General features: G+C 34.3%; 1 protein-coding gene across 3 annotated transcripts in view; it reads left to right on the plus strand.

Moving 5' to 3' along the window:
- atrnl1a (attractin-like 1a) overlaps positions 1-25,817 on the plus strand; it is a 473,626-nt gene that overhangs the window by 183,842 nt on the left and 263,967 nt on the right. For all 3 annotated transcript variants that reach the window (XM_073920776.1, XM_073920775.1, XM_073920777.1), the window contains exon 21: positions 15,399-15,492. In XM_073920776.1, coding sequence (XP_073776877.1) covers positions 15,399-15,492 — 94 coding nt within the window. The remainder of the gene's footprint in view (positions 1-15,398; positions 15,493-25,817) is intronic.

Below are 25,817 nucleotides of genomic sequence, written 5' to 3' on the forward strand. Positions count from 1 at the left end.
GCCATTGTGGATCTAACTTTTGTTTTTTAATAAGAAGAGATATGTCATGTGACATATCAAACCTATTTGGAGTTTCACTAGAAAAACAATTGGTTTAAACGTAACTTTATTCTTTCATGAGATACTAGAAGCCTGTGCTGGCATTTCTCCTGCGGTGTTGCTTTAAATGTGTATAGAGTGGGAGAAGAGGGTTTCATGGACAAATCTAAAACAAAAGGCATCACATTGAACACATGTTGTAAGTTGACTGAAACTTATAAATAATTCATAAAATAATAAAGTTATGTTATATATATATATATATATATATATATATATATATATATATATATATATATATATATATAATGTGTATATATATATATATATATATATATATATATATATATATATATATATATATATATATATATATATAATGTATATATATATATATATCAGCGCTGTCAAAATTTTAAATAATAAACGTGTTAAAAACGCAATTAACGCAGTTGCAGGTTTTTTTTTTACTCCCTGTTTTGGTGGACGTGTGTTTAACATGCAAGAAATGTGGATAAGACCAAGGAAACACTTTTTGAAGGCAAGTTTCAGTATAAAACAATTAGTTGCATCACAGGTTATACAGAGTTATATGCAATTTCGGGTGTTTCATTTTTAACTTTCTGTTGTAAGTTTATACCGCATGGCGAACAGAAAGAAAATCCTCCGCATTTCGTGACTCAGTGTTCCTTTAAGGTAATAAAATCGCTGCTTAGGTTACACGGTAGAATTTTAATAAGAGTATAATCTTAATCATATTAAAATCGGAGTATTGGTGTCTTATGTAAATGTACTCAGAAAGTCTCTGGTGAAGTCGCGAGCTGTCAAAGACAGGGCATTACTCTGCCTTTCAGCATGAGCCCTCCAAGTTTAGCGTGTTTCCTCATTAAATGCAATGAAAGCGTATGCTTCGCGTTGTTGTATCTGAATCCTTGTGAAATACAGTAATACTTTAGAACGCTTAGTTTAAGCAAATTTGATAAACGCGATCATGCGTGTTGAATCTGAAGGGAGTCGCTCCAGCGCGTTGTGTGTGTCTGTGTCAGGTCCGTTGAGGGGTGTCAGGGGTGGAGTGAGCGACGTATCTGAGTAGGGGCGAGTGCACGCAAGACGTACCTGAAGGACGGTGGGAGTGAGTTGCGCACAACATACCTGAAGTCTAGGAAGTGATGCGGTGGAGAGGGGTGTGCAATGTATAACGACCAGTTTGCGAGAAATTATCATTCATTTGCGGGCATCCGGGAGTCTCTGTGCATTTGCAGGATACTCCTAGTCTTAGCAACTAAATGAATATAAAGGATGATTAGGCAAAATTGTTTCTACTTTATAAATAATGTTCTCAACTCACAGCATTAAAACTTTACAATGAGTGCAACTGTTTGTATTCAATAGTTTATTATTATAATTTTCCATTTTCCATATATGTAATGCCTATATTTTGGCGTTTTTTTACAGTCCACTTAGAATCCAACATGGAAATCAATGTTTTTTTATTGGCATTGATTGTTTTGAAATTCAAATGTCATTAACCTGCCTGTGTTTTAATTTCTGTAATAAATATGGCTGTCAAGCGGGATCTTGATGGTTTATTGTGGGTATGTTGTTTACATAAAGAAATCTGTGTAACAAAGTAAACGAAAATTCTAATAACAATTATATTTAGAATTTAAAATTTAAGAGTTTTTGTCTTGCGTTTACATTAATTTTACATTTGAATAGCCAAAATTACAAGTTTCAGTATTTTAAATGCGGTTAATCGCGATTAATTTAAAAAAAAAAAGGTGTGATTAATTAGTTTTTTTTTTTTTTATCGATTGACAGCACTAATATAATATATATATATATATATATATATATATATATATATATATATATATATATATATATATATATATATATATATATATATATATGTATATATATATATATATATATATATATATATATATATATATATATATATATATATATATATATATATATATATATATATGTATATATATATATATATATATATATATATATATATATATATATATATATATGTATATATATATATATATATATATATATATATATATATATATATATATATGTATATATATATATATATATATATATATATATATATATATATATATATRTATGTATATATATATATATATATATATATATATATATATATATATATATATATATATATATATATATATATATATATATATGTATATATATATATATATATATATATATATATATATATATATATATATATATATATATATATATATATATATGTATATATATTGCCCTGCTCTTTGACAGCATGCCAAACATGCTCGATCTTTACCCCTTTTATTATATCTTAATGAGAACTTGTGAAACATATTTTGGAACAACTGAGCAAAGCACAACTTGCTCAAGATAATATTTAATTATAAAAAGTTTAACGACAACCACAAACAGCCATGGGGCACAAGGATTTACTGTCTTTTTCATTTTGGCAGATGACTGATGAATTCTGATAAAATCTGGGACATAAAACTATGAATTAAAAGTTCATAGAACCAAGAATAAATTCCAACATAGTTTGGTGAATGGATTTAATGTGTGTATAATGCTTTCCTGACACATCAGCAGTGTTGTATAGTACGCTAGGACTGTAAGTGTCCTTTAGCTCCTGATGTCCCTGTACAGTGGATCTGCTCTTTGAAATGATGTCTCCATGGAGCTGGCTGCCAGCATCTGCTGTATTTGGCTCAGGGTAGTAACACATCACTGTGAACTGACAACTGAGGTCATGGAGGGCACAGAACCAGGCTCACCTTCCTATCCATTAATTAAAACCTTCTGCCCCATAGAGGTGAGTGGAGAAACACTTACCTGGAACCAATTTACTCCGAATGACTCCTGTATGTGAGCTTTATATAAAAGTGCCTCAACTCCTGTTGTCATGCGTCACAGACAGTGGTTCTTATTACATACATATTATGCCTAAGCTTATATTTTTTTATCCATATAAATATAAGAGGGTGGAAATGAAATGAGGCCTCATTTGGGCCTCTAACAAGCCAGGAATGAGTAACCTTGTTTAGGGTTCACTACATCTAAATTACTGAATGAGAACGAGAGTGAGAGAGAAGTGCTTCCTTTTTTAGTTTCAGGCAGAAATGTCCTCTGCACTTTTTATAGTGGTAATTATTAATCATCTTGACTTGAAATGGATTTTTTAAGGGTTAGGACGTTTTAAGAAGTCAAAATCACTGAGTAGATGTGCAGTGATTTATTAAGTGTTAAATGTGGAATTATATTTTCACCCCGCAATAAAGAATAAGAATAAAAAGTAATTCTAACATTTTTATCCAATTCATAGTTGAGAGTTGTTTCTGCATATTGAGTTATAAAACTGCAATACGAAAAATATAAACTCAAAATTGCTGGAAATAAGGCAAGAATTGTGACTCATATATATATATATATATATATGGAGACTTTTTTTATTAAACGTTCAAAGATTGTACTCAACACTCTCCTAAAACAACAGAAAACATTAACTGCATTAAATTTCATCCGAAAGTGAAACCTCTTTTAATGAAAGTACTAGCACGGGAGGTCCATCCATCTGTTGTTAATGCAGCAGCAGGTGCAGTGGACAGCTCGTGTTCTCTCACTGCTCTTGGGCTTGTGTGTAAAGAAGGGTAAAGACCACAGACTGGGTTATGTGGGCTTGAGATGGGACACTGTCTTATATTTTTTCATTGTTTTTCTATGCAAACGTACTTGACAGACGTTCATGACCATTATAGACTCAAGTCTTTTGTAGCACCTCACTAACATAAGTGCCATGTTGTTTTGGACAGTGTATCAAGAATTTCAACTTTTATATGCAGCACTCCTTAATTTCAGTTCCAAAGCAGTGGATCAATCAAAAGAACTTAGATGATCAATGCTGCAAGCTGCTGTTTACAGTAGGACGTTGACATGACAACTGTTTTATTTGACAGCAACATGGTGGGAGGAGGCACCTTTAAAAAAACCATTCTTGAGCACTGCTTCTCACATTATTTAGACATTATTCTCCGGTGAATGGAACATCTGGACTAACTGTATTGGTTGTCAGAGTACATGAAGTGAACCATGATGCCTGTGCCGTGATGGTTTAGGATAAATACATGTACTGTTACACCCCTACTAAATACTGTATTTGCTTAATCAGACTTGACTTCATCCTTTAGTTCTAAACTGCACCATTTCTGAATTGTGTTCCTTTCAAGACTGGTTGGACTTCAATCAGCTTTAATGTCACCTCTCTTCCTCTCTGTGTGTTCATCTGTCTGTCAGGATTCATGACCTATGCTCCACAGTCTGTTTGCATAAAATATCAGTTTATCAGTTTTGTCCCTCTCTATTTTCACATTTGTTCCCTTTCTTTCATTAAGTTTTATCGTGGCTCTAAACGTAGCATGTCAGATATATGCTAATGTGTGTGTTCATTATGTTAAAGTTTTGTTAGACATGGTTAGGTGACTGCTTCTTTTGTAAGCATGTTTGTGAGTGTGTCTTTTGTCATTTTCAGAGCCTAAATTACTTTTGTCAGGAATATTTATGAGAGAGTGTACGTGTGCGCATGTGCGTGCATGTGTGAGTGAGTGTGGATTTGTAGTCCATCGCTTTCAGAATAAGTGCTGAAACTGCAGCTCCAGGCAGTGCTGTTCCTCTGCTATAATGTGAGTACATTTTACACATCATAATTTAGCTATAAATCTTCTTCCAGCATGCAGAGCAAAACCACCGACACTCAGCTGCAGCCCGTCCCCACTGCCCCGTCAAAATGACATGCACACAGATGCACAAATGTGCACACATACTCAAAATGTAGATGAACATTCATGTAGTGTACACATTTGATCTCATTGGAAAATCAAGTTTATGGTGCTCCTTGTTAATGTACTGATGTAGCTTAAAGACATTTGAAACTGAAAACTGTAAAGACAACTGAGCTGTTTAACTATTTTGTCCTGTATCAAGCTATATATATGTATATATATGTATATATATGTATATATATATATATATATATATATATATATATATATATATATATATATATATATATATATATATATGTATATATATATATATATATATATATATATATATATATATATATATATATATATATATATATATATATATATGTATATATATATATATATATATATATATGTATATATATATATATATATGTATATATATATATATATATGTATATATATATATATATATATGTATATATATATATATATATATATATATATATATATATATATATATATATATATATATATATATATGTGTATATATATATATATATATATATATATATATATATATATATATATATATATATATATATATATATATATATATATATATATATATATATATGTATGTATATATATATATATATATATATATATATATATATATATATATATATATATATATATATATATATATACACCGCAAAATGAAAATGTACTCACCATTAACTCCCCCTCATGTGGTTCCAAACATTTGAGTTTTACTTTTCTGTTAAACACAGTATATATTGGATGTAAAAGATTACGGCTGATCTGTTACCCGTACAGATCACAACCCACAGTTTGGAACTCATGTGAATAAAAACCAGTTTGAACTTGTAGGTTATTCCAAAATTTATAACAATTGCAGAGAGATCGCCTCCCGCACTATTCAAATCATGTGTATGAAAGCATTTTGGCTTCCCTGTAAAATATATTAATGACAGAAAAAGTTGTGGTGGGACCTAAATGCTTTCTTAGGTTATTCATTTAATGTGTTTTCTGTCATTGTTTGTTTAGCCAACATTAATGCATTCAGTGTAAAGCTGCACAATTAAACATTCCAAATCGTGATCTCAATTCAAACCCACGCAACATGAATGATAAATGATGATAGTTTGCACATGTGTATTAATCCTTTGAATCGCTGCATTCAAATCTAAGATTGATTGAGAGAGTTTTAGTTTTTTGTACTTTTTCGGTTAGTTACAAACTGTCAAAAAACACAGAAGTACTGTGATAACAGTTTGTAGTTCAGATATAAACACTGATGTTCATGGTAAAGATTAAAATCACTGTTTAATAGAACTTAACGCTGGTGAATGCTTTTGCGATTACTATGTGTAACCAATGGGTGGTGACAAACAACCATCAACCTTATGTCACTTAATAGGTTTTCAAAAAAGATATACCTAAAATATACCATTAAGTTTTTTTTGTGTGAATTATTAAATAATTATGTTATGTTGTACAAGATGTTAGATTTCTATATTTAGCATCATCAGCAACAGTAGCAAAGATCATTTTTCGTTTTGAATATATTAGTTTTTTCAGCTGGTTCTTTCTTGATTTTCATTTTCGTTAAAATGACTGGTTCTAAGTTATGTTTGTTAAAACCAATGGTTTTTGCAGTAATATTTTTGTACAAATGGAAAGCAAATGACATTTGTCTCCTCCCTTTTTTGCTGATCTGAAAAATGGTCAGATCCGTCATTCAAAAACCGTAGTGTGATCCAAATAGATGCCATTAAAATTCTGCTTTTTGCTGTAAAGTTGGAAACCTGTATATGTGTGCATATAAAGAGATATATATGCACACAAACAGTATATGAATAAGCTATTAAAAATTCTAAACTATGCATTTTGTGCTTTGGAAAATCCCCTCAATACTAAGTTCAGCCTTGGAGCAATACATTGATTTGCCTTAGCAGACAACAGCAATAAAATCTTGAGTGTTAAAAAATAATATTTCCTTTGTCATTTGTCTCTTGTTGGCTGGCATAAAAGAGCGATTCCAGTGCATGCTGGGGGAATTCGAACGAAGGGTTGTGTAAAGAACAGACCTGCAGATAAAAAAGCCAACTTGCTGTAAAGCCTCTTGATAAAAAGCCTGCCCCCTCCCTCTCTCTCTATCTCTCTCTCTTTCACTCTCATCCTTTGTTCCTCTTTATTTATTTCATTTAGAAATATGACAGCCCTTTTCATGGCTGTATCTGGATTCAAATAAAACCTGTGTCTGGGAGTGCTGCCCCATGCTATTTAAACAAGTGAATGAAAACAATTTTTATATAGGGTCTCTCAGTGAAAGAAGCTAGTTCATTTTATAGTCTAATGGCATTGTATAATATGACACTTAGGGAGGAGAAAGAATTTAAGGCATGTGGAATCTGCTGACATCAGTTGTACCTGAGAAAACTTGCTACGTAGCATTACAAATACGGCCATAATCTACAAATGCACACCAATTAAGCCCGCTAATTGATGTGTACAGCATAAAGATGTGCGACTAGATCAACGTAAACACAGCCTCACCTCATCATAGTGTGCAATCACCTCTGTGTCAAGGTGATGAATGTGCTGATAAACACCTGCATCTTTAGCAGAAAAAACCCTCAGATAATTGTTAGGAGAACATGCAGTCGTTTAGTGGATGTTTTAGTCCACCTGTCGCAGAGAGGAGTGCTATTTCTTTCTTAGGCAATCAAACTTTAGACTATTAGGTTACCTACAAATGATAAAAGATGAAAACCTGTTTTAGATAAAGTCCGAGAGCTCCCTCATCCTTCATATACCACTGATAGGAAGTTCGGAACATTTCACTGACTCTGACCTTTAAGTCTCTTTCAGCGAGGTGAATGAATATTTTTTCGAGTCATTTCGCTCATTTTGACAAAAAAAAAAATTTAAATGTAAAAATAAAATAAATAATTTATTGTTTCCCTGGTCTTTTGTCTATGATTTTGTGAGCTCACCTCTTCTGACAGGTCTTCAAATTTGAGTGGTTCTTTCACATCACATAGACAGTCCCATATAAGCTTAACCAATAGACACAGTCTGAGCCGAAAAGATCCATGATTGGTTAACCATTTCAAGTCTGGTTTTTAAGTCATTCGTTCTTCATGTGACAGCATGTAAAGAGGGATGACTCAAACATGAAGACTTGAGAAATAAATGGATCAAATCTTATTCTGGCTCTAAATGCATGATTGGCTTCTGTCTTTCAGCGACTCAAACTGAGGACTCGAGAAAGGAATGGATCAAATCTTCTTTTCTGCTATAAATGCATATGATTGGCTTCTGTCTTTCACGTGAAGAACAAATGACTCAAACCGAGGACTCCAGAGACGAATGGATCAAATCTTTTTCCTTTTCTAAATGCATATGATTGGTTTCTATCTATAACTTGATGAACGAATGACTCAAACTAAAAACTGTAACTGAAACTGTAGATGGATGGATCAAATGTTTTTATGGCTCTGACTGCATATGATTGGCTTCTGTCTTTCAAATGATGAATGAACGACTCAAACCTGATAGAAGACTTGAAAAAGCAACTAATCTACTGCTCCACCTGCACATGAGCGCATGCACAACTGAACAATTCACTCTCTGAGAGGAGTCATCGTTCTTGAGTCATGCAAAAGATTCATTCAAAAACAACTCATCACTACCATGTAGGCAAGGCAAGTTTATTTATATAGCACATTTCATACACAGTGGCAATTTAAAGTGCTTTACATAAACAGGAATAAAGGAGACAAGTATAAGAAACTAAAAACAAATAATAAAAGTGATTAAAAACAGATAAAACAGATTCAAAAGTGTTAAAACAGATTATAAAAGAATAAAAAAGAAAAGAAAGACATAATAGTGTGATCTGTCAGACATAGCACAGTGCTCATTTGGTAAAGGCACAGCTAAGCAGATGTATTTTAAGTCTTGCAATGTACAGCAATTGTCCAGAGACATTCGAAGTTCAATAAAGAAACCAAAAACATTTTCAAAAAATTAGGCCCAATCACAATTCTACCCCTTAGCGTTCATGCCAAGGGGTAGGGGTGTCACAATTCTCTTTTGCTAAAAGACGTAGGGCTAAGGGAATGGGGTGAATAGCCGTTTGAATTAAGATTTTTCAGGACCACACTCGAAACCAAGGGGTAAGAAAATTTTCCAGAATACACCAGCCACAACTGCACCCGGAAGTAAGGAGACCCACAAATGAGTTTTTGTTTGTCATTATTACTAATTTTTACAACAAACAAGCACATGTTTTAATATATTTATAAGCATCTATAATCCATAATCATAACTTCTGTTTAGCAGTCCCACAACATTCTGACAATTGATGACACTCGAATACCCTGTCAGTAATGTCTAGTGGCTGAGAATGGGCTTTTACAGTGTCTGCTATATTGTTAATATTGTTTTTGGTGTGTTTACATAGATGTATATGGCCACAGGGGTTAAGTGCTCAGTATTACGGTCTTTTTCCCACATTGGATTCTTATGAAAACAAATTATACACCTTCAGTGATTGCCTGAAGATACATACCAAAAAATAACACAAATGGAATAACAACAGCAGTCGCAAACGTCTGATCTCATATGAACCAAGAGATCGCGATGACATGATGATGTGTGCAGGTGCTGTAGTGCTGTCCCAATTCTAAGGGTTAAATTTTGAAGCCCTTCCCCTTAACCCTCAGTTGTAAGGGCCGAGGGGAAGGGGTAGGGGTACAAAAATCGAATTGGGATTGGGCCTTATTTGTGACATCAATTGTTTATCTTTAATCATATGAAGCTCCAAGAACAGCTTTGTTTGACAAAAAAAGTCTCCTACAGTATTTCTCCACTCCAATATCAACGCATGCCTAGATCTCAGTCTAGAAAGGCTCTACTCTATTGTTACTCAAAGTACTTGAGGCTGACATAGGCAGGCATGATAGCGTGGACAAACAGCATGTACAGAGGAAGGCCTGATGATTACTTATCCCTGTTGAGAGACAAGAGTTTACTATGGTAGCTAAGAGCCAACCCATAAACCCACTATAGAATGAGTTGGATCATATGGCCTATCAGTTAGCCTTGGAGGATGTGTGGGCTGGGGCTAAAGAGGAGAAGACCAGGGAGATGATGGTGATGAAGTAGCATGGAGCATGGCCTAGGATGGTACATTGGAGATCATCTTCAGAACCGTTATCTGTTGGAAAACACACTTGTGGATCAAGTTTTTATCCTTAACAGTTTGTGATGTCCTTTGCAGCCCAGAGAATTTTCATTTCCACATCTGGGGTTAAAATGATTCAGCAGCACGGCCTCTTAGCAGGAGTTCCTTACAGCAATTACAAATACAGATTAAATAAAGTTGTTGACCTGAGTGTTATATGATTTACTTTGTAGCTCAGCAAATCTGTATATCTGAGGTAAGAATAGTTTAGGACTGTCTCTTCTATGCCCCGAATAGGTTAATTAGAGCACATCTTAAGCAGCTGCTCAACATGCTAGTTGCATCAGCAATGCGTAAGTTTAACTATAGCTTAGTTGTGATGTAAAGGAACACAACTTACATATTTCTAATTAGGTTCTGTGTTGTGTTACACACTTCTAAATAGGGTTTTTGTTGCACCATTGAACTTAGTTTAAACTTAACTTTATGTTCCAGCTAAATATTTGTAAAAGTATTTGCCCATGAATAACAATAGAAAACAGATGACAGATGAACCGCAAGTTGTCCCTCTGCTCACATCTTTCAATGGGAGTTTTTGTTTTGTGAAATTTTGTGAAATTTTCTTTCTGTTCCTGCTCTGTTGCATGTGTAGGCTATTTTGATTTTGATAAATTGATGTTCGGGCTATTATTTGAAGACATCTGATTAGGTATTATGTAATTCAGTGCAACTATGCATTACCTTACAGAGATGTTACAACATACGTTCTATAGTTAGCTAGTAATATCTAAACCTCTAGTGTGAACTTTACATTTTAGTTTGTACAGTAACTGATGGCTGGTGCAACTATACCAAGGGGAGGGCCATTTCCATACACAATCAGGTGCTGAAGTCATGGCCATCAACATTCATGGTTGTCACTGGAGGAACATCACCTTTTTCAAGGCTGGGGGCAGCCATAATCACAGCCAAATCAGAAGCTGGGAAGTTAACCTCGACTTTAAAATGGGAGGTTCAGGATTATCTGGGAAGGCAGCTCAAATTCCTTGTGAAGGAATGCAGGGTGGAATAATGGACAGTGTTAAATGGGATGCAGAGGCTATGCTGTCTGTGTAAGGTCTACAGCTGTGAAGAAGATGGCTATCATGTCTGCCATGGATGCTGTAGAAAGGGCCTCCAGATGAGTGGCTTAAGAGGGCTTAAGAGGTGTGATCTGTAGGCTACTGCTGCCTAGACACAAGTCAGAGTCTGAGCAACCTTTTTTGTTTGAATTAAGTAAATATCAGTTAAAGGGAGTTCCCAATACTTACATATCAGATCGTCAACCATATCACTGTTTACATTACACTTGCCTTACCAAGAAAGTGATTATGTTTAAATGTACATCAGTAATCAAATTAGTTGCTTTAATCTGAACATGACAATAATATGATTAAGTTGTTGACATGAGTTTTTTTTAATGTTCCTTTCATGATCCCATTTTACACCTTATAACACATAGTTCAATTAACGTCATTGCGTCACCACACAATCCACGTTTTCTCTGGTGTTTCGTGTAATTTTAGTTTCATTTTTTTTTTTTTTTTTGACAGTAACTGCAGTTTGGCGGTTTTACTTTCATTCAGGAACATTTTATGCACGTATGAAGTTTGAACTGCTAAAAGAGTGTTATTTTAATGGAATATTATACTGCATGATGAATGGAAAGAAAAAAACTCTGCATTTTGCAATGCGGGTAGAATATCCTGTCACAAAATGTGATGAAAAGTCCTATATGACGGTAATAGTTTGATTGCGGTGTTTACATGTCTGTACTACACTTCAATAATGCGACTAAAATTGTCACATGTCTTAATTCGATTTCTGTTTAGTTTGATTATGACCTCAATCGGAATAAATTAATCAAAAATCACTGTTTACATGATAGATTCTTAATCAGAGTATTGTCATAATATTATTAAAATCGGATTATTGGTGTCCATGTAAACATACTTAATGACTGATACAACGTTCCAGAGAGCTCCGTTATGTATGGTTATTTTGGATTTGGCATTTTAGAGTTATGTCATTATGTTAATGTTATTCTTGTTGTATTCTTGAGTTATTCATATTGTATAGGTGTGCTGTTCTGGTTTGTCATTGAGTGGTAAAGAATAGAAGAGTCTTGTTTAGGAGCCTCACCTCAGTGATGCTAATCTGCTTAATGAACTCTCTCTTTGTTGAGTAAATGGTCTCTGCTCAGTGCTTAAACTGCATTTGTGTGTGCTTGTGCGTGTGTGGTTTCATTTTTAAATTACTGTCTGATAACCTTTAATGAGAATTGCATCTGTAATGAGAAAAAAGGAAGATGTTGGCTTAGGTTTGTTAAAATAGTTGATGTTTATATGCAAAGTGTGTTCTGCCTATTTAGACTTTAGAGTTCTACTTACAGGCACATTTGATCTGAAAATATTGCACGTACTAGACTTCATGACAAAAGTGTTAAATTAATTTGTTATTTATGAATAAATGATTCCTTTGAGTAGGATTCTCTCAATGAATAGGTCGGTTAAGTCCAAATCAATGTTTTGTCTCAGAGTTTCAAGTTACTTACTGTTCAGTTTTTTTTTTTTTTTCTCCTCAAGAAAAGTCAGTTCACACTGTGGCCGTATTTACTATGCCTCTGGGCAGCATTTCAGTCATGCAAGACTAAATCCTATTTACTTAATGCTATTTTAATCTCAAATAATGCTTGTCAAATTCACATATTAATAAAATATTACAAAACAAATCTGACCTAAGCTGTCTCGTAAACAATGTTTCCTACTTTCGCATATAAATAAAAAAAGTATATTTTTAGTCCATCAAGCCTCATAGCATGTACAGAGACATGTTGCACAAAGCCAGTTTGGGTTTATTTTGGGTTAGAGATTGCAAGTAAAGTTATGTTTATTTGACACATTAAGCCACTCCCAGTCTTTTTGCTCCAAACTAAAGCTTTTTAGACTAAAATTGTAATGTGAGGTGGACGCTGACAAAGGAAGTGCGGATCCAAACGCAGGTTGATTAAACAGAATCGTCAGACAGGCAGCAGTCAACATAGGGGCATACAGGTATATGCAGATAACCCAGAGTCGTAAACAAATAACAGGCGAGTGGTCAGAAGACAGGCATCAAACAAGAATAAATAGTAAAACAAACAAAACAAAGTGAGAATCAAAACCAGCAAGGCAGCGAAAGGCAAGGAAAACACGTCGTAATATTAACATACAGTATAACAAGACTAAGCACTGAAATGTCTGTGTGTATGTGCATGTATGTATGTATATATGTGCATGTTTGTATGTATGTATATGTGTGTGTGTGTGTGTGTGTGTATGTGTGTGTGCGCATGCTGTAAAAATAGTCCTTGTAATCAGTTCATGAGCAGCTCCCAGCCGTGAGTCTGTGTAATCCTCCAAAGGAGAAACAGGTGTGTGTGTGTGGTGCATGACTGGAACTTGTTGTCTATATACCGGCATATTTTTAGTCCTTGAGCGATTTGCATGTTTACCAGTGATCATGCCAGGATTAGATGGCTGGTAATTGTGCCAAAAAGCATTTTGAGCCGCAACAAAAGCATTTTGCTAATCTTTTTGCATTTAATGCTAATTATATTATTATGTTGCTAATTATTGATTTATATTATTATAGTCATTTATGCTTTATATTATATATTCTGATAACTTCAAATTGTTAATTGTTATTAAAGGGCTGCACGAAAAAGAAAAATCTGACATTGTGGTATTTTATTTTTCTGCGATATATTTTGATATAATCTATCTATAAAATTTCACCAAATGATTGATTAGTACTATTTGTAAAAAAATATATATAGTCAGGTTAAATTCTTGGTAACAGCAAATAATTAATATGACTTTTGCTTTAATAAACTTTTAATTTTCTTAATAATGGATATAAAGGTAGTTCGGGTATTGGGTTCGGAATGTAGAACAGGATTAGCAGAATTTGTAGTTTATAAGTATTAATAAGCAGCCAGTATCTCAAAAAAAACATGCATGCTAATAGGCAACTAGCTAATAATGAGATCTGGTCTCTAAAGTCAAATCAAATGTATTAATTTTGATTGATTGGGATGATTCTGCAGGGGGGGGGAATCATGCATAAAATGTAACAAAGAAACTACAAGCATTGATGTATGCAATAAAGCCAAGATAAAAGTTAAAAAAGCAGTGCATGCTTATGATTTTGTATATGTAAATGTAAAAAAAAATACACTGCAAAGTCAACTAAACATTGCACATCTATGCGATGAGACACATTGCGATATCAATGCTGAAACCATATATTGTGCAGCCCTAGTTAATAATAATGGCTTTAAATTCTTTCATTCATTTTCATTCGGCTTAGTCCCTTATTTATCAGGGGATGCCACAGCAGAATGAACCACCAACTATTCCAGCATATGTGGAATGCAGCAGATGCCCTTCCAGTCGCAACCCAGTACTGGGAAACACGCATTCAGTCTCATAATCACACATGCACTCATACACTGGCCAATTTTGTTTATTCAATTCACCTATATGTCTTTTCACCGTGGGGGAAACCAGAGCACTCGGAGAAAACCCACCTGATCACTGAGAGAACATGCAAACTCCACACAGAAACAACAACTCGCCCAGCCGGGACTCAAACCAGTGACCTTCTTGCTGTAATGCGACAGTGCAAATCACTGAGCCACCATGTCAACCCTGGCTTTATATTAAGATTTACATTTAAATATTAAAATGAAGTTGCTTAAATACATGACTTTAGAGCTCTTTGTGAACCTAAATTATTACAATATAAGATTGATTAGCATGATCTAATCATATTTTCTTTAAGTTGCCTACTCAGACTTTCGCTGCACCAGCAGTGTTTATTTCTGCCTTGTAAATGCATTATATTTCTGTAAATGTTATCTCTTAATCTTCAACAGGTAAATGAATTGCTGGCTGTCTCACATGTGCATGTGTCACACTTTCAAGTGCATATGATCCAGAGTTAAACACAAACTGTGTGATAAACCCTGAGCTAACAGAGACAGTTTCTAGCAAGCTTTGTGAAACCCTGTAACCTGGTTGTAACCAGTTTGGATATGCTGGTTTTGTAAACCCAGAGTTTGTTTAGCTCATTTTGTGGAACAGGCCTCAGTTGGGAATCAAAAGTTTATATTAATGAGTTTACATTAACAGTGATGACAATAGCATTTCAGTTTTGAAACAACATGCGTTTGAATAATTGTCTACAGAATTTATTTTGGAGTGAACTATTTTTTTAACACACTTCTTCCCTTTATGTCTTCTCCTCAGCCTGCAGATGTAACAACCATGCCAACGTCTGCCACTCCAGCTCAGGGAAATGCTACTGTACCACTAAAGGGGTCAAAGGAGACCAGTGCCAGCTGTGAGTATCTCCGCATTACCCATCATCTTCCCTGCATTCTGTCATTCAGAGAGTGAGTGACACACACACACACACACACACACACACACACAAACCCTTCAACTGAACACAACGTTTCCTCACATTATCGTGCTCTCATTGGCATCATAGCTCATTCACTTCACATGTTTAACCCTCTCATAATGTTCTGTGGTATTAATTCCCACCTAAGTGTCTTTCTAATCCCAGGACATTAATTTTAATGGCAACCTCTGCTGTGCTGTGTCAGCAAGCCCCCTGTTCATAGTGGCTAAGGGAACTTATCAGTGGCTTAAATAGCACTTTTGGGGCTGACACTGTGCCCTGTGTGTGTGTGTGTGTGTGTGTGTGTGTGTGTGTGTGTGTGTGTGTGTGTGTGTGTGTGTGTGTGTGTGTGTGTGTGTCTGTGTGTCTGTGTGTCTGTGTGTCAGTGTGTACATACTGAAGTCTATAAAGACAAAATGCTGTGTGGATGTGTTTGTAACAGGCTGCTCCACCGCCACTGGCACTGATAATGTATTAAGCAGTAATGAGTTCCCCAGGACTTAGGCTGACTTCTCAAAAGTTTCTCTTTTCTACCCACCCTGCATCTTTAAAAAAAATTAAATAGCACTTGTGTAACCTGTGGGTGGATAGTTAGATGGCACGCAAGTTCTGTAACTTCCAATGCATACCTGAATGGCATGTATGGATTTGTCTTGTTTGTTGGTGCTGCTCAATGAGGTGATTGCTGTCCTTGTTGATGTTTCGCTCATGCTGCACATCACATGGCAGTGGAGCGGATGTACATGTAGGTTTGTTTACTGTGTTACAGTACACTGACATGACTCATACAGTAGGCTCTGGTTAGAATTTTATTTTTTAGTTATAACTGCTGCTTCTGTTATTTTGACGTTATTCTGTTATATAGTGACGTTAGTTTCTGCAGTTCAGCCGCAGATGTGAGGGAATGGCGAAAAAAAAAAACAGTTCCTCTCACAAAAGGGTTTTGAGACTCTCCGTGTTTGATTTTCTTTTTTTATACAGGATCATGCCATCAAACTGTTGTATAAACACACTATCACACTTATAGCAGTGCGATTTGGCTGTATATCATCACTGGTACGCCACCCACTAGTACTAATATACAGCCACATCACACTGCTACTCGTGTCATATTGCTCATACAAATAAAAGTATTATATGTTTTCGATTTTATTTTTAAATAGCATTAGTTTGATGTACTTTGGTCCAATTAAACAATTAAAACACATGACTTCATGCTTTAATAAGTCACATCTGTGTGGATTATGTTGAGACATATTATTGATCTCTCAACATTCTTTATGAAGAAAGTAAAAACCTGCAATGTAAAAAAAAAAAAAAAAAAACAGAGGTGAGGGCTATAGTAGTGAAAAGTTAAAGTACCCGCGCCATTACATTAAGCACTGGACCTTGTTGAAGTTAGCGAAAGCACATCAAACAATTGGTAATAATAATAAAAAAAAAGAATAAATGTAGTTTTTTTATAATAGACACAACTTTGATGCTTGTATTAGCTCCAGCTCCACATCCACAACCTGACACATTGGGATAAATTAAGCTTTGCAGTCTCCATGGTCAGTCCATTACTGTCACTGTGTCTGTTTAGCTCAGGGAACCAACCCGTGACATCAGACACAGCAAATATCCCAAGATGGTGCCCCTTGCACTAAAATATCAAAATAATCAAAATTGTTAAATTAATCGAGTTTGTTATATATATATATATATATATATATATATATATATATATATATATATATATATATATATATATATATATATATATATATATATATATATATATATATATATATATATATATTAATTTAAGTGGAAATCATTTAGCAAAATAATGTAAACTGAACTGACTGCTTCACTTCCACTTTAACTGACTAATTGAGAACATGACAGATGCTTTAACCTAAAATTGAGAGTTTGTCAGCATAGTCTGTATGTATAAATACAGTTTCAGCTTTCAATGGTTACATTTTTTCAGCTTACTTCAAGCTATTTTCTTTAGCAATCAAGAGGAATCAAAAAACAAAAAGGTTTGAAACCACTTGAGTGTGCGTAAATAGTGCAGACAGTTTCACATTTGAATGAACTATTCTTTAAGTATGAAAATATAAATCCAAGATAAATAAGGTAAAATTTAAAAAAGTAAATACCCAATAATGACTGAATGAAAAGTAGACCGATATGGTCTTAATATTTAGAACATCCCTATTAAAAATAATTCATTTTATAAAGGACCATGAGAAAAAGGAAAGAAGGAAGGGAGGAAGGAAAGAAAGAAAGAAAGAAAGAAAGAAAAAAAGAAAGAAAGAAAGAAAGAAAGAAAGAAAGAAAGAAAGAAAGAAAGAAAGAAAGAAAGAAAGAAAAAGAAAGAAAGAAAGAAAGAAAGAAAGATGTAATGTAATTTTCTAAAAGATTTATCCACATTCCCATACATGTCTGCACTGATTTTGGACATGACATTCTCTACAATAGATTTAAATTTAGTAAAACATTTCAATCAAACTGAAACTACACTATAATTGACTCTTATTAGTAGATAAGAATGTTACACATCATCAAATTTGCATTTATCAAGCTTTCTATCTCATCAGGTTCTTATTAACCAGCTTCACCAGCTAGACTATCTACAAACCAGCATCTTAAGTCAACCTTTTTTATTTTTTATTTTTTGTCCACTTGTGGTTGCATAGTCACCAAGTTTACGTGCATAAAGTGACAAGCACTCAAATGTACTTTCACATCCCCATGGAAACCGTTGAGGTGATTAAAGACGGTGATTCACCCATCCTGAACGATGGCAGATGAGTGTTTGAGACTTACATCCTGAATGCTGAATCACATAACACCTCAACAACCGTTCTTCAGTAATGACCATGATCCTCTAAATGAATGATTTATTAATCAAATTGCATGCAATAGTAATGAAACTGTTTGTTGGACACATTGATGGATCCATCTCAGACCCGTTAATGGAGCCCCCCTACTGTCTGCGTGCAGATTTGCAAACGGATATGAGAATGTATCTGCTCTCATTTTTGGTTTGTATTTGAGTCTGGATGTTTACGTCTGAATTTCTGGCTCTGCATATTTATCCGTGCCCCATTTTATCGTCAGATGTGCCTGTTTATGTGTTCAGTGAAACGAGCCAAGTAAACTGGCCCAACAGCTGTGAGTTTATGTGTTTTGAGAGATCGTTTGTCTTTTGTGTTTTTGTTAATAACATGTCTTCTGCATTTGTATTTTGGAATACTGAAAGGCCACACAAGTACAAAACCTTTAAGCACTCTTACTGTTTGTTTTACATTCTGTTGATAGAGTTTACCGACTGTAACAATGAAGTGCACTTACTAACTTGCTAATATCAATTAGTGTCACTACTACCTTAAATGTCATAGATTCAGCAAGTTGATAGGCACATTTCTTAAAGAGCCCCTATTATAGGTTTTTGAAAATTACCTTTCGTGCAGCGTGCAACACAGCTCTAGGTGAATGAAAACATACAGGGGATGTTTAAATCTGAAAGTGCACCCTGTTTAAAAATATAGATAAAAAAAAAGATTAGACTCATTTGTCCGGATCTTTTTCCTGTTCGCATCGGCTTCGACACGAAACAATACCAAACATGAAGAGCTTGAACGTGACTTTCTGTTCAAATGCTTGCAGTCTGCAGGTGTGTGTGGTAGAGCTGTAATAGGGCCATAAACGTTAGGCCTGGTAGGGCCCGAGCCCAACAGAATTCGGCCCGAGGCTGACAAAAAACATTTTGATCGACAGCTTTTTTGACCGCAGTCAAAATTCACTCTTTTTGACTTCTCCGTCATCATTTGTTTCACCTTTGCAGGGATGGATTTCAATGTTGTAACAAACGATTTGATTACTTTCTCGTGCTAATCGAAATGCATCACAATGACTGTTCATTTACCATGCAAGCCCAAGCCTGGCCCGACCCCGTCTAAAATGATAAAAATTAGCCAGAATTTACCCGAACCCATTGGGTCCCGCCGAGTCCCGTCAGGTTCAGCCAAAGATCTTCAGCTCTACTGTGTGAGACTAATCATGAATGAAGATGAGTGAACATTAATAAATGAACATTCTGGTGATTAACCCTCTACTGCTCGGCGTAACCATTTGGTAACATGATACGCATGCTCATTTCCCTGCCACTGTTTCTTTAAGACCAACATATTATTTTTTTGTTGGAAAGAGAAGACCTTAGAGTAGCCAATGATGTGCTTTGGTTAAGTCACATGACATGCTGTGTTTTTCTGTAGCACAATTTCTTACAGACTGGCATTTATTGTGAGTAGTTGCTAAATGCAAATGTAAACGTCAATAAAAACAAAGGATCAAATTATGTCAGATCCACAAAAAAACCTGAAACATCACCTCCAGTAAGTTATGATGACATATTCACAACTCAAAACTTTTTAAACCAAATTAGTTTTTTGTAAATCGATCAAATGTGTGTTACCAAATGGCAACACTGTACAGTAGTGGAAGACGCAATACTGCAATGGAGTGCCGTTGTGTTGTGTGTATCTGGAATGTTTCATTTGTACCACCATGTGTATTTTCCTCCTCAGACTCATCTATCCTCCTTCATTTTGAGTTTAGTGCCTTTCTGGAAGCCTGAATAAAGTTCTGAACCTCCAAAAAAAATAAAAATAAAAATAAAAAATACTGCAATGGGTTAGCGAGCTAGCAAGGTGAGCTGTGAACTTTTAAGTTGTAGCAATAACAACATGAATGGTAAAAATATAATGTTGATTATTCATATGTTAATGGCATTTTCATTATGGATAAAATCTAGTTTTAATGGCAATACTACTTTTGAATAGATATCAATACAGGGAACAGTGTATTAGCGAGCACCACCATGTTCTATGGTAATATAAAGAAGAAAAGGACAGAACTGGCTATTCCTGCAGATGAAAGTGAGGGTGAGATGGGTTTTAGTGACCATAAGAAGGATGCAGACTGGACATTTGATAGAGTGAGTTCAGGTAAGTTAGCTCAGATGCAAATAAGACAGGCGTAGTATAGTATATAGTATAATAAATATAACCATTGTTAGCTAGTAGCTATATGCTAGACTTGTTATTTATTTGTTATAATATTTACTGGAGATAATATTTATATTTACTGTATACATGATAATACAATATTATGATTGTTTTCAATAATATTCAGCAAAAAAAGAATAGAATTAATAAAAGATGTTAGAATATGAATTGTGGTAAAGTATGTTTAAGGTGTTATTGATAAGTTCTGAGTTAAAGCTCATAGTGCTGCAACACTAATTAAATTATAAAAAAAAAAAAAAAAAAAAAAAATTATATATATATATATATATATATATATATATATATATATATATATATATATATATATATATATATATATATATATATATATATATATATATATATATATATATTAATTATAAGGAAAGTTTTAATTTTGAAATTTCTCAGGTAGATCCACTGTTGGAAGTTGTTGCCATGTGGCAACATTTCATAAAGTACCTTAAAGACTTTTTTCCAAATTTTTTTTACAGCACTTCAAGTTAAGCCATTTTAAGAAAAGAAAAACAGTCAAGTATTTTTAATTTTTTTTTTACAGGTTTATCATACTGCGTGCGGTAGAGGGTTAATGCAATAATATATCCTGCAACAGGGGATTCGTGGCCATTTGTTAAATGAAGGATTAGAAAAGACTATTGATGAATGGGACTAGACAGAGCTAAACTTTAAGAAACTTTATCAGTTCACAGTACACAGTTCATGGATCAGTTTCTTCCTCCAGTTCAAAAATGTAAGTCCGATTAAAATGGTTGCCTCCTTGTTTTCTCTAGCTTGCAAAATGTGTATTTAATTGTGTTTTGTTACTTGTAATCGCTCCACGCGGCTTGTACTGTATCTCGTTAACTCTTTATATTCTCATATCTTGTCACATTGAAAATGTGACGTGTGCTGCTTTCTTTACGGATTTAAAGGCGTTTGTGAGCTCTCGATCCTTTGCCTTTTGACGTTGCTATGGCCATCTTCAGCTGTTCCTACACATGTGTGGTTCTCAAGTTTTTAAATAGCTCATCTTTTGCAACTGTGTATTAATACTGAATGTGTGTCATTGGTTAAGAATAGAGCAATATGCTGGTGTTTAACTGCATTGCTTTAATGCACTCCTGCATTGGTCTCACACATATACTTTGCATGCACTCTGGCTACCTCAGCAATGTTGACAAGTCGTGGTGGGCATTTCTCTCTGTCTCACACCAATCAGTGCAGATTAGCATCGCGCTTAGGAGGGGTTTGGGAACAAATTTAAAGGTCATTTAAAGGTCGCCGTGCATATTAAAAAGTCACATGATCTTTCTTTAACGATACTATTATGTTTATTTGTAGAAACTGTTTCCCTTGGTCATGAAGCAGCAGGTGCTACTAATATATCCTATTACATTGCACTACTCAAAAAAGTTGAATCTATTCATCCAGAAATTCTGAATCCACAGTTCCCGTGAAGTTGTGTTTTATAAGCTCCCAGAAACACCCTCATTTATGGCTGCACCCTAGTAAAATGGGCTTTCCTTGCATTAATGCTTGGATAACACACCTACGTCTCTTTTGATTAAAAATAATGGCTAATTTGGTGGCTGCAATTGGAGCAAATTCCTGCATGTACCTAGACCTAATGGACAAAAACGTTCAGAAAAAGCTTTAATAGCAGCAGAGAAGTGACAGAAGCAAATATGAGTGATTTATTTTAGTGTCTACAAACGTAAACCATGAAATATGTGCAGTACAATTCAGTTTCAATGAAATATAATTAGACATTTTTTTCTCTCAAAGTTTTGGGTAATTTTAATAAGATCAGAAAATCTTTTGAAAGAATGTGTTGAGTAAAGCTAAAACATTTGTCCAGTTGCTCTTACTGCACTACCATTTAGGAGAGACAATTGAGATATTAAAGCCATCTCATTTATAATATCTTCCTCTATGGGTCTGCCGGGTCACGGCTCATAAATGCTTTTTTTCCCCTTCAGTGCTATTTTGAAAGCAGTCAACTCTGCATGACAAGGAATTCAACTAGTGATATATATAGAGAAAGAGAGTGGCACAAAGTAAGTGAGTCTCTAGAATCTGTGAGACAGTGCACGGCAAGGTCTCTTTCAAGGTGCTTTCCTCTTTGTTGCTTTGTGTCTTTGTGTTTGAAAGCGCAAGGAAGGGCGAGAGTCAGAAGGAGAGAGTGTGAGAAAATAAAATGAGAGCGAAAGACAGATCAAGAAAAAGACAGATTGAAGGGAGAAAGAGAGGGAGCTAGCAGGTGGCCCGTGGCCTGTTTTAGCCTGTTTCCTGTAATGAGCTGAGCTGTCTGTTGTGCACGGCGGGAGAGACGAAGATCTGCTTCTCGTTTAGAAGCTGGTAGAGGACGGAAAGGTAGTTCACGAACACAGAGTTCCTCTCAGCTTGATCCACCTGGTATGGATGTTGCGTTTAGCTGCTGATGTTTGCGTGTGATATTTTGCCATATAACAGTGCACTTTCAGTTAGTGTGCTATAGCACTCTGCAAGTTTGGTTGGATTTAAAATAAAATTGCTCTGTTAGTGCAGATCATTTGAATAAGTGTGAGTGCCGGTGGACAGAGTTTTGGTTTAGTTAAGATTATCATGGACATTGACATCTAAACAAATTATTCAATGTTCAAACACAGGCAACCTAAAAAGCCAACACAGACTCGTTGTGAAAATGTTCCCCGTATACATTTCTGTAGACCACAAATTTTGTAGCCAGAGCAACGTGTATGGCTGCCTTTTGTCTTTAAAAAGAATGCTATATTGTGATACTTTTGTGATACTGCTACAGCTTCTGTTTCTTTTCACGCTACTAGCTGACCACTTGACTCCTTGTGGACAGCTTTTCCTCTTTTACTAGTTTGCCTAGTAGCTCGCCATGTACTTTGGCGGACTTGAGACGCAGAGAAGAGTTGACCGCGACAAGAGGCGTTTGAGTCAGGCAAAAGACAGTTCCAGAAAGCAGGTAAAACATAAACAAAAGGCAAAGATAAAATAATCAAGTAAATAACAGGTTGAGAATGTGATAAAACTTAGACTGACACAAGGGCTTTTCTTTTTTCTGGATTGCTTTTTAAATCACTGTCAATTGGCGCTTTTGGAAACACCATTGGTTGGGTTCAGGGAAGGGAGTGAATGGGGGTATCAGTCAGTCAGTCAGTCAGTTGGTCAGTCAGTCAGTTGGTCAGTCAGTCAACATTGGCCTCTAATGAATTTAATCGAGAAGAGCAGGTGCGAATGGCAAAGGTGTGAATGGCAAAGGTGCGAGGGCAGCGCCCTCTAGTGGATTCGCAAAAACAAAATCTGCAAAAAACCATACCTCCTGGGACGTATTGCGTAATCTCCAAATATGGTTATAGGGGTACGTAATAATATTTAGCCTGTGTTGTAAAAAGGAAAGAATGCTCAAGCATATCTGAGATGTATTACAAGTTTTTTATCTTAGATTTTTTGCTAATTCATATTGCGGAAGCAAATCTTAACTTGATTTGAGATTCTTATTTTACAAAATCATTTCTTATCTTTAGCTAATCCTTTCTAAGGTTAGAAAGTTACCTTAGTCGAGTTAGCCTGAACAAAACCGGCAATCTCATTTCAGTGCTGCAATGACCTGAACATTAAAAGCGGAAAATCCCTGTCGGCTGACTTGAGCTTCCTCATCCACTAGAGGCATGGAATAATCATTGAAAAAAAAGGCATAAAATGGATATATCAACAGTTGTAATGCCATTATTAGACAAAGCTGTTTTTTTTTCCTTTGGTTTTTGAATAATTTTGAAGTTAGAACATTTGTCCGGTTGCTCTAAAATTATTATTATTATTATTATTATTATTATTATTATTATTATTATTATTATTATTATTATTATTATTATTAATAATTAGTTTATTTATTTATTTATTTATTTATTTATTTATTTATTTATTTATTTATTTATTTATTTATTTTATTTTATTATTATTTATTTTTTTGTCAAGTTAAGGTTGGTAATGCTGTATTCACAGTGCTGTTTATTGCAATCCAAGCATTGAAATGTCTTCTTGCAGCAGTTTTTTTATTTGTATATGACTGGAATTCTTGCCATTGTTTTAAATCCTTTTCACATTTTATGCGTTTTTCTCGAGTTCACAGCTAATAAAAATACTAGCACACATGCAAATATACAGCAAGTATTCAACCCAGTTGCACACAGCATATACACATAAAAAGTATTTTGTCTTTAGGTTCAGTCATAAATATGACACTCAGTGAACCAGGAACTCCAGTATTTTTCCCCTGGAACAAACAAATTGATATGAACTACGACTCTGAAACTAATTTGCATCTACATTGTAAATGCTCACTGAACCACAATAATCTGCACTTATTTTATTTTAATTTATTATTTTATTTTATTTTATTTTATTTTATTTTATTTTATTATTTTATTTTATTTTATTTTCACATCTCATACCATATCTTGCTAACTATTTATCCTCACTGTGTGCTCCGTTCTGTACTTTTTGTTTCGTTTTCTATTGTTTATTTGTTTAAATGAGGAAAAAAATTGGGAAGCTTATGTTGTTGTTTTTTTAGCTCGCAAAAGGATGGCAGGTAGCTCCTAATGTTTAAGCTCACTAGAGTGCAAACTAGTGAATGTTTAAAACAAATGTTCTGTATAAGTGATTATGATTAATGAAATTATCATTTAATTATTCATTTTGGATGATATTTTGCTATGCTATTGGGTATATTTCTTGCTATGCTATGTTTGCATGCTACCCCAGAGTGAATATTCAGAGTAGGATAGTAAACAATATAGAGAGCGCTTCACAGGTTGTCATTGTTGAAGAATGTGAAGAGACTTTCAACCAGCACAAAAAATAGTTTGTGAAGACAATCACTTACTGCACTTTTAAGATAACTTTGTTTAGTTTTCTTTTTTTTTCTTTTTTTTTTCTACTTTCTAGACATAAAAATGACTAAAATATGTTCATTCAGGAGCAAAAAAACAGAGCTGGTAAATTATTCATTTAAAAGATTCATTCAAAGACATTGCACTTTAAGGAAAGTCCCAGTGTCATCATTCTGACTCATTTTCTTTGGGAGAGCAAAAATAGCTAAACAGACTGGCAATAACTGAATCTGAAAGTTATTAAAAACGTATATGTTTGTACTGAATTGTTGTGTGAATTTGTAGTAGTGTTAATATG

Source organism: Danio rerio, chromosome 13 (assembly GCF_049306965.1).
Source record: "Danio rerio strain Tuebingen ecotype United States chromosome 13, GRCz12tu, whole genome shotgun sequence".
Lineage (NCBI taxonomy): Eukaryota > Metazoa > Chordata > Actinopteri > Cypriniformes > Danionidae > Danio > Danio rerio.